Genomic DNA, 10,277 nt, shown 5'->3' on the forward strand with positions numbered 1-10,277 from the left:
AGAGCAAGTTAACATGCTTCAAAACAAAAATCAGTTTCAGCCTTTTGTTTAGTTTATGGCTCATAATTTGCCTGACAGTCAGCAAATGGGAAACAAGATGAAAGGTCTTCTTTTAATAACCAGCATAAAAGAACTCTTTTTTTCCCCCTCTGTAGTCAGATCTTGAGCAAAATTTAAAAGGATCTTAAGGGGAGGTGGGAATTGGCACACATAATAGCCAATAATTTCAATGTAAACAATGAAAGTTCTTCTGCTGGCTGGTAAATGGGACTCCTCACCAAAACTTCTGTATAGAGAAAATTGCCTTTTCCTCCGCATAACATCTGAGGATTCCTAGCCAAGCGAGATATCCATTAACAGTGCTCAAATGAAAACGTCCCTTCATCTTTCATAATCGGAATATAGCTGTTCAATTACATTTTAACCAACTTGTCCCTTGGGAGCAACGCCATTAGCACACTTCAGTTACTTTTGCTGGAGTGCATTAGCTTATCTCTGCCCAGCCAGCGAAAGACACATCCCTTGGAAAAAAAAAACCCAATCTTTCAAAGGAAGAAAAAAAAAGTACTAGTAGTACTTTTTGTTTCTTGAAAAAGCATCGCCTCAAGGTGCTAGAAGCTGCGAATTACGTTCAAAAGGAAAACACTATCGTCTGTCTTACAATTAGGGCTCCATTTCATCACCAAGCGTATTTTTCAAGTTCTGTGTCCATCAAGTGCTTTATTTATTTTTTTCATCTTCCTATATGTTTTAATAGATCATGAAATTGACATCCTTTGCTGGATCCTGGCCCTTATACCACACAAACTGCTGTCCCACCTAGAGGGAAATACCTTAATTGCATCTGCAATTCTCCATCCCCCCAGGAGCCTATTCCCCTTCATTCTCAAATGCTTTTAAGGAAAATCCCCTCTCACATTTTAATTTTATTTAAAACATTTTTATGCAACTTCCCCGCAGCATCAGGATCACGAGGTGCTAAATGTAAACATTAAACCGCTTGAACAATTAAAAGTACAGTTAAAGCTATAAAACTACTTTTTTTTATTTTGAAAGAAAGTATTTTGTTTCTATCCCTCCCTTCTAGCAGGGGGTTTCAGATCATCTCACAACAACCCTGAGAGGCAGGCCTCACCATCGATTCACACCCCATGGTTCCCTGTCCCTTCGGCTCTCGGCTTACTACTCACCTTGACCACAAAACTCTTCTTGACCTACTGCTGCTCTGTCATTGTGCTATTTCAGTGATGCTGCCTATCATGACAAGAACTTCATGCCGCTCCCATGAGTTTTCGCTTCTTTTTCTTTCCCCACTGCCAACAATTCCTGAAGCCGCTCAGCCTCGCAGGGCTAGTTTGGGTCTTCTTTCGCCGACTAGACATTTCCACTTCCATGTCTAACTTCCTATCCCTTCAACCTCTTCTTCCTGTCTAAGCGTCTCGCTGACCTTGCAGAAAACAAGACCTCTCCCCACTTCCTCCCAAAATACGTCCCGGTTTGCAAACTTTCCATCAAATTTTTCCCAAAGAAAGGGACGCCCTAACTCTTTCCTTCAGCAAACAGTGATCAGGAACACTCCTAATCAATACAGCAGAACTGAATGGCTCATCACTGTTCACAGCCAGGTTAGGTTTTACGCAGAAAGATCACTGATGAAACTGATCTTTGATTACAATGAACTTGCAGAACTCAGCCTTTTGACCTGCAGACAGATTCTCCTGGTGTAATGTCCGTATCTTACCGTTTATATGTAGCATGCTGCCCTTGGGGTCTGCTAATTTTGGCAGGTCTTGCAACTGTTTATGGTTGCTACCATCTCTGGCCCTCTATGCAAGTTTTCTCACTCATACAAAAGAGCCGGAGGAGGGACTGGGTTGATATTTCCACTCATATAAACCCCAGATTTGCAACCCCATGATTCAATTGAACACATGTACGCGGGAAGTTGCCTTATATGCAACCAAACCATTAGTCCATCTTGGTACTGTCTACTCAAACTACGCAATCAAACGATTAATCCATTTTAGTCAGCACTGTCTAAAGCTACACAATCAAACCATTAGTCCATTTTAGTCAGTACTGTCTACTCAAACAACGCAATCAAACCATTAGTCCATCTTAGTTAGTACTGTCTATTCAAACTACGCAATCAAACCATTAATCCATTTTAGTCAGTACTGTCTACTCAAACTACGCAATCAAACCATTAGTCCGTTTTAGTCAGTACTGTCTACTCAAACTGGCAAACGTTGTCCGTGATCTCACACAGAGATCTTTCATAACATCTAACGAACGCCTGGTCCTGTTTTAACTGGAGGTGCCGTAATTGAACCTGGGACTTCCTGGATGCAGATGTTCTGCCACTGAAACATTGTCCTTTATATATTCCAACTAGCCAGAGGCTAGTAAGATCTCCTGTAGGCTACGGAAATGTTATCACAGCTCTTCCACTGCCATGCTCATTTCAACTCCAAATGCCTCCACAGCCCAGGATGAAATGAGAACGACCCCTTCCTCAAGATGCCATTGAACAAGGAAAATGAGACTTCCCCTTCTTCCAAGTGAGTGGCAATAAACAAGTAACTTTAGGAGTCTCTTTCTTTCATGTAGGCATCTGGGGGCAGAGGCACCATAGAGGCACCTGCTACTGAGTTTTGGAACCCTGACTCTCCCAGTCGCCTGCAGACAATGGTGATTCCAGCCTGCACGTTTCAAGCCGTACAAAGCTGAAAATACTGGAGCCCTGAAGGCAGCGACCTTTAGCTAAGGCAAAAAAAAAACCTCTGGCCATTTTGAGAAGTCTGAGCTCTGCATGAAGACTATTGTATTAATAAGCTCCTTCTCAGCCTCCAGCACAGACAGTGCACACACCTGAAGAAGGCTCACAAAACATCAGGTATGAAAGATACTATTCCAGTAAAATGAGACACAGCCATACCACATAACAGCAGTCGGCCAGTAGACATATGGGCCTTCCTCCTAGCCGCTATGTTTGGAACACAGATAAAAGGACATAACTCCTAACCAAGATTACAGTTGCAATTAGATTACAGTTCAAGATTGCTTAAAATTGTGACTTTCTAAGTACCATATGCAAATAATACCTGGGATAACATCGTTGATATGCAAGAGCAGTGTGCTTTCGACACTCGCAAAACTGCAGAGCTGCTGTCCGTTGTATCTTCCATCCCAGTTTCCAATCGGATTGTCCTAAAAATTATTTTAGAAACTCGGTTACATCTTGCCCCAAGAGTCAAGCCCGACAACACGATATTCAAGCAGCACCTATGGGTTTTGGTAAAAGGCCTCAGGGACATGCAGACTAGATGAGGCGAGAACAGGCTTCTTCACAACTGCCTCGCAACAGAATTTCAAGAGCAGAGCTATCAGGGGCATCATTCCATCTCCCATGTTTACAGAAGATGGATTGCATTCTGCAAATATTGTTTGTTTTGCCACAGATACTCAGGGACCAACAATTACAACATTCAAGTAGAAAAGCCAGGCAAGATCCATTGGCAACACAGAAGCCCCACAACGGATACACGAATGGCTCTCATACTTGCAGTATCAGAGAGTCATTTTCAGCACAAAGAAGACTCGTTTGCTTCTTTGCTAAGCAGCCATGGGAAACAAGCACATTCATTCACGTGTTTTTAAAAAGTGCAAAAGAAATAATTTTTCCCACACTGAATACCTGCTAGTACTATCAAAACCTAACAGTTTGGCTTCATTTTCATTCATCACAAAGCCCCAGTAAACACTCCAATGTCAAGCTAAGGGTAAGGTTGTGGAATAGCACGGGTTACTGAAGTGCTTTTGGGAACTGCGAATTCACGTTAAACAAGAGCCTCATAGACTTCCTACTGGAAGGAGGAAAAAAAACTCAGAACGGTGACCTTTTCGGAGCAAAACTGAAAAAAGTCAGTAATGCCAACTGAAATGTTACCCTGCTCAGCAAGCGGGTGCATAGAAGCAGTTATGAATACAGAAACCTCACATGATCATTTTCAAGTTAAGCTTAATAGGGACTTAAACAAAAAAGATTAGCAGCCCACAATAATCTTCACTAGCCTCTCTGTTTACACTGTAATCATTTGTGAACCAATAAGGAAGTAAAACTTTGGTCAGTTGTCTGACATTCTATGGAGGAGGGTTTACTCACCCCCCAAGAAATCAGGCAAGTTGCTATTTGCGAGTCTGACTCCATGTGGTTTTTAAAAAGCTGCTGGATGGTGAGTGCATGTAGCAAGTGCATACGATAAAGAGAATAACTGGTTATGAGCCTAAAGTGGACTAGCTGGCAGATCCCTTCCCCGCCACCCACCCTCCACAGTATTGCATGTACTTCCATTTAACACACATGCAAAAAAAAAATATCACAAGAATCAGATGAAGTTCTTACCATGTCCACTCCAACCACGTATCCTAAACTCTCGTTTCCTGGTAAGACATCACAGAATATAACTGTCCCATACTCTATATTCTTTCCTATCTTCACAGAAACCCTGGAGTTGAGCTCCAAAGGAGGAAGTTCTACCTGCATTGAATCAACTGGAGCTGCATAGTCATTCTCCAGTTCATTGTCATCGTCTTCCGCCAGCTCCAGTTTGTCAAGGGCGACAAAAACGCCACAGTCTTCGTCGCATCTGAACAGCTGTTTGCCTTGGTACTGTCCATCGGTAAAGCCCTGACCGCGACCTTCTTCCTAGATTTCAGCATGGGGCGAGGAGGGTAAAAAAGCCACACAGGGAGTTAATTCAGGACTGACATTAGCAGCAACTAGGATACTGGTTGGATCCAGACTACACTGGCAATTTCCAATGATTCTGCCTGTAGACCCTCTCACGCCAATCTTTTAGGTGCTCTACTGTCAAAGGAGCAGCACTTTGTGGAGATCAGTGGGCAGAATTGGAATGCCAGGATATTGGGTGGAGGGAACACTACATAACTCTAAGATGTATAATTGTCATTTCCTTGAATAGGATGTGCCTCTCTTTGTCTACAACTGGGAGCTATCCTCTGACCCCCCCTCTTCTCTCTCTCTCTCTCTCTCTCTCTCTGTTCATTGGAGCAGCGGTGGCGTAGGAGGTTAAGAGCTCGTGTATCTAATCTGGAGGAACCGGGTTTGATTCCCAGCTCTGCCGCCTGAACTGTGGAGGCTTATCTGGGGAATTCAGATTAGCCTGTACACTCCCACACATGCCAGCTGGGTGACCTTGGGCTAGTCACAGCTTCTTGGAGCTCTCTCAGCCCCACCTACCTCACAGGGTGTTTGTTGTGAGGGGGGGGGGCAAGGAGATTGTAAGCCCCTTTGAGTCTCCTGCAGGAGAGAAAGGGGGGATATAAATCCAAACTCTTCTTCTTTTTCCATTCTCCACATGGGCCTTCATAAAGTCACAGGTCTCTCCTATAGGAACAATGCCTCATACTTCTATACACATGATGCCAGATTACCTAGTCCCATGGTGGCGAACCTATGGCACTCCAGATGTTCGTGGACTACAATTCCCATCAGCCCCTGCCAGCATGGCCACTGGCAGGGGCTGATGGGAATTGTAGTCCATGAATATCTGGAGTGCCATAGGTTCGCCACCACGGACCTAGTCACTTGAAACAGAGGAAAGTACTCTTTGGATTAGGGCTCTCTTGCTTCCTTTCAACTGCAACCGGAATGTGAGCATGTGAACAATCTACTTGACTAATGCAAAGTTTTATTATTATTTTTTGCAATATATTTCTTGGAAGATTTTCTTTACTGAACTCAATCGCATGCTTCTGTGTCCAGGCAAACCGTTAACATTCACCAAAAAATCCAATAGGGAGAAGGCAAGAAAAATCCATTCTATCAATGGAAATGTAATTCTCCTCTTAGGATGAGGAGACCCAGATTCATACCTCTGGTCAGTTCTGGGTGACCTTGCGCTAGTTATTCTTCCACAACCTAATTCATAGGGAAGTTGAAAAGATTAAAAAAAAAAGAAGGGGGGGAATACTAAATATATCACACCCCATGAGGAAGAAACTTTTTTAAAAAATTGTGACTCATGTCCATTCTTCAAAATGCTTTCCTCTGTAAAATTAAGACATACGCACAAAGAACTTACCAGAAGCTCAACTCCAAAAAAAATCCCAGACAGTGATCTTTCTTGTAATAATGGTCCTCTAAACCGCACAACTCCAGGATATTTTTCATCTCCTGATCTCAGCTGCACTCTCACTGGTGAACCACCCTCTATGTGGAGACCTTTAGCCAGTCTGTCCTTGTTCTTAAATATACTGTATCTTTCCTCGCAATTGGTAATTGCCAAGAGCAGTTCTGCTAATTTCTCATTTATTTCTACCACTTCCTTCTCGTCCACAAACAGGATGGCGTGAGGCTGCTCCAAAATCTTGATTCCGACTTGCACTTTTTTACTTTTAGGGATACTTCTGGTATGTCCTCCAGAGGAACGGTCTTGAATGAACTGGCCGATGCTCCCCTTGGGTACCTTCAATAACTTCTGGGTCTGTTTGTCTATAACACTACATTCTTGGAGAAGCAAATAAAATATACGCTCTTCCCAATAAGACGAGCCGCCTTTCTCTTGACTCCACAAGCCTGAATTCATTGCGGCACCAACTTTACACAAATACAAAGAGAGATCTTCAAGGCAGGCGAGAGGCCAGCATGGCTGCAAAGGAATTGGAAGATTCCACTAGAAGGCCTGGCCCCAGTAACGAGTTAAAGATTCTTCATTCATATTCGAGAGAGCTAAATCTGGAGCGGATGATCTGGGACACAAAAATAAAGATGGCATCACTGGAGGTTGAAGGACCTGTACTAAGAGTAAACTACAAGAAAACAAACCCATTTTGAAAGCAAACATCATCACTGATTTTTATAGACCTATGACAGCAAACAGCTGTCAAGAGCGAGAACGCCTCTAAGGTAGCCAGAAAGGTCACACTGAGGATTTTCTCCGACAGATAACACTGACTCCTATAACTTCTTATTCACCATCTCTGTAACAGTAATTTCATACAACTGGCTGTGCCCAGTACAAACTATTTACCTGTGCAGCCTATATGTAAACCTTGAACAAATGCACATCTGGTATGCTATGAGAAATCACAAAATAGCTTGCAAGTATTTGCTATAAAGCAAGATGAATCCAATATCTGCTATATGAAAGAAATGACATGTTTTGAACAAACAAAAAGTGAAACTGGCAATTCTGACTCCTTTCCTGAACTCCTACCCCATAAATGGATGCCACCAATCCCAATCAACAGTACCAGAAATCAGCTAAGCTGGGGAAAGTGCACTTGGTAATTGGGCTGATTAACAAAAGGTGGAGGGAGGACTGAACATATAATTGCTTGTAAGCACGCAATCAGCTAGCAAGCTGGCACACATGTTTTATAATACCATTGATCCAACTTTGATGACATAGGTGGGCTGTCCGAAAATGTTACTCTAGGCTTCACACTGTATATCTGAATAACATTAGCTACTTTTTTTCAGATTCGTGCACAAGCTTATAAATTGTGCAGACGTAAGGCATGCTTTGAGAAAGAAAACAAGGAATTTGTAAAAACTCCCCAAAGAGGCCACAAATGTAACTGAAAACTAAGCTCCCTGGCAGGTGTGTGAATCTGAGCCAAAAGCTTCAGATTCAAGCAGAACTCAATCCACTGAATCACACTTTTTAGTTATATAATTTTATTTTCAGAGAAACTGATGCCCTTTAAATGTTCTCCCAGCTGCACGGGAGTTGCTTTATCTGAAAGTGCTTCCCACACAGTGCAAGAATGCAAAAAAAAGTGACAAAAACATATGCAGGGGACTGATCACACAGGTTTCCCCCCACAGAATCAGCATTCCGTTGAAAAGACCCACACAACTGTCCCTACTCACATAGCTCAGTCATTTCAGACATCCCTTCATTCATGTGGGAAGCACTTTACTCACCAACCAGCTCTCATGCAGCTAAGAGGATTGTTTCCAAGGCATAGACTTCATTCTCGAACAGGCCAAGAATTCAGGAGGGCAGAAGAAGAAGGCATAAAACATAAATTCCCCATAAACCAAACTTTAACCTTCTATGCAAATTTAAAACCGTCATTAACACACTCAAATTCACTCAAGGGACTACATAACATTTCAAACCCCTTCAGGAGAATCCTTGAGGGCCCAAAGGCCCAATTTAAACTCCCCGTTAAACAAATAAAAAAGTACACAAAGATTCAAACCCACCATAAGGCACGAAATATGTTTGTAAAATCCCTATCCCTGCACCACCCAAAAAAAACCCCCAAAACCTAAAACACTACTTAATTTGTAACAATTATTACAAGACCAATGATAATAATTCCTTTAAAAATGTAAGCCACAATACAATCAAAAATACATTTTTGTCAATTCAAATTAATCCCTTACTAAAGGATATAAGTATTATAAAATAATCAAACAAAATAAATAATTAAACCCCCATATGGCGTGAAATAGGTTTGTAATATCCCTCCACCCCCCCCCAAAAAAACCCTAGAACCTAAAATGCTACATAATTTGTAACAATAACAGTAAAAATTCCTTAAAAAATAAAAAAGTCATAATAAAATGTAAAATCACAACGCAATATTTGCCAGTTCAAACCAACCCATCCCCATGGTACAAGAGCATCATTACACAAACAAAATAAATAAACCTAAAGGGAAAGTCTGATCATCAATCAAATATTTGTTACAATCAGACCAGCATAAGATAAATGACAAACAATAAAACATATTAAAACAATCAACACAAATACTGGAAAAACAAACCAAAAAAACCAATACTTTAAAAGGGATTTTAAAAGACACTTCATTTGTTTAGTTGTAGCCTGCAGCTCTCAAGTCACGAAGCCTGCGGGAGTCTATGTTGATCTATTTTCAACTGAACTGATATTTTACAGTGTAATTTCAAAGAACTGATATTTACCAGACGGTGGAAACCACCCTTTCTCAGGGAAGGGTGATGGATAAATCCAATAATAAATAAATAGAAATAGATTAGAGGAAATATTGGGAGAACCCTAAGTGGTCCTCATTGCACGCCCCCCCCCACAGAAGGTCCTTTATTGCCCCCCACAGGGGTCCCTTATTGCCCCCCGCACAGGTCCCTTATTGCCCCCCCACAGGAGGTCCCTTATTGCCCCCCACAGGGGGTCCCTTATTGCCCCACACAGGGGGTCCCTTATTGCCCCACACAGGGGGTCCCTTATTGCCCCCCACACAGGGGGTCCCTTATTGCCCCCCCACAGGAGGTCCCTTATTGCCCCCCACACAGGGGGTCCCTTATTGCCCCCCACAGGGGGTCCCTTATTGCCCCCCACACAGGGGGTCCCTTATTGCCCCCCCACAGGAGGTCCCTTATTGCCCCCCCACAGGAGGTCCCTTATTGCCCCCCCACAGGGGGTCCCTTATTGCCCCCCACAGGGGGTCCCTTATTGCCCCCACACAGGGGGTTTTCATTGCTCCCCACAGGGGGTCCTCATTGCCCCCCACAGGGGGCCCCTTATTGCCCCCATAGGAGATCCTGTATTGCCCCCTCCCACAAGGGGACCCTTATTGCCTCCCCAGGGGAGGTCCTCCCCAGAGCCACCTGCATTCCCCCTCCCACCCCTACTCACCACTTCCCCCACAGCCCAACGACTGAGGACCGGCCACCATCTTCCATCAAACCGCCTTCCCTTCCTTTCGGGGCCCTTCAGCTCCGGCTGCCGCCCCCTTCCCCTCCGCAGCCGCCTCACCTCCCCGTCCCCACACAGACGCTCAAACGAAGAGCTTCGCGGCGCACACCCTACCCTGCTAGGACGCGCAAGGCCAGACCGGTCTTCCCGCAGCAGCCAATAGCAGCCCGCGGCGCTAGACACGCACCTCTCCGATTGGCCCGCGTCCAAAGCAAGCGCTGGCCCTTCCCGCTCGCGCTCGGGAGGGAATTTCCACCCGCGAGCAAGTTCGGTGGGAGCGGCAGAGCATAATTCGCTGGTTCGTCTCCTGGCTCGCTTAGCGCCTGCGGAGGGAGGGCAGGTCCCGCCCTCTCCTTCTCGTCTCCGAATCTCATTGGGTACGTCGTCCGCTTCCCGCCCACTTAGCTCATCTTTGAGAAATGATTGGAGAAGGAAGAGGTGAGGCGGAGAGAAAAGAGCGAGAGGAGATTTTCCCATTGGTTGAAATCTCTGAAGTTTACCTCGTCAGCTGTTGGTTAGGGAAGCATGGGGGAAAAATAGAGAATGCAGAAATCCATGTGTTTC

At 44.1% G+C, this 10,277-nt stretch overlaps 1 protein-coding gene across 5 annotated transcripts in view; it reads right to left on the reverse strand.

Moving 5' to 3' along the window:
* CYLD (CYLD lysine 63 deubiquitinase) overlaps window positions 1-9,789 on the reverse strand; it is a 29,506-nt gene extending 19,717 nt beyond the window's left edge. The window contains exons 1-5 of one of the 5 annotated variants that reach the window (XM_048515963.1): window positions 9,654-9,789; window positions 7,955-7,999; window positions 6,108-6,774; window positions 4,406-4,708; window positions 3,105-3,210 (exon numbers count right to left, since the gene is read on the reverse strand). In XM_048515963.1, the coding sequence (XP_048371920.1) occupies window positions 3,105-3,210; window positions 4,406-4,708; window positions 6,108-6,611 (913 nt within the window). In that variant the 5' untranslated portion in view covers window positions 6,612-6,774; window positions 7,955-7,999; window positions 9,654-9,789. Of the gene's footprint in view, window positions 1-3,104; window positions 3,211-4,405; window positions 4,709-6,107; window positions 6,775-7,954; window positions 9,078-9,653 lie in introns of those variants that run through there. The other 4 variants (XM_048515962.1, XM_048515965.1, XM_048515960.1 and 1 more) reach the window with 4 other exon arrangements.
* Between the last annotated feature and the right edge of the window lie 488 nt (window positions 9,790-10,277).

Source organism: Sphaerodactylus townsendi, linkage group LG14 (assembly GCF_021028975.2).
Source record: "Sphaerodactylus townsendi isolate TG3544 linkage group LG14, MPM_Stown_v2.3, whole genome shotgun sequence".
In the NCBI taxonomy this organism is placed as follows: domain Eukaryota; kingdom Metazoa; phylum Chordata; class Lepidosauria; order Squamata; family Sphaerodactylidae; genus Sphaerodactylus; species Sphaerodactylus townsendi.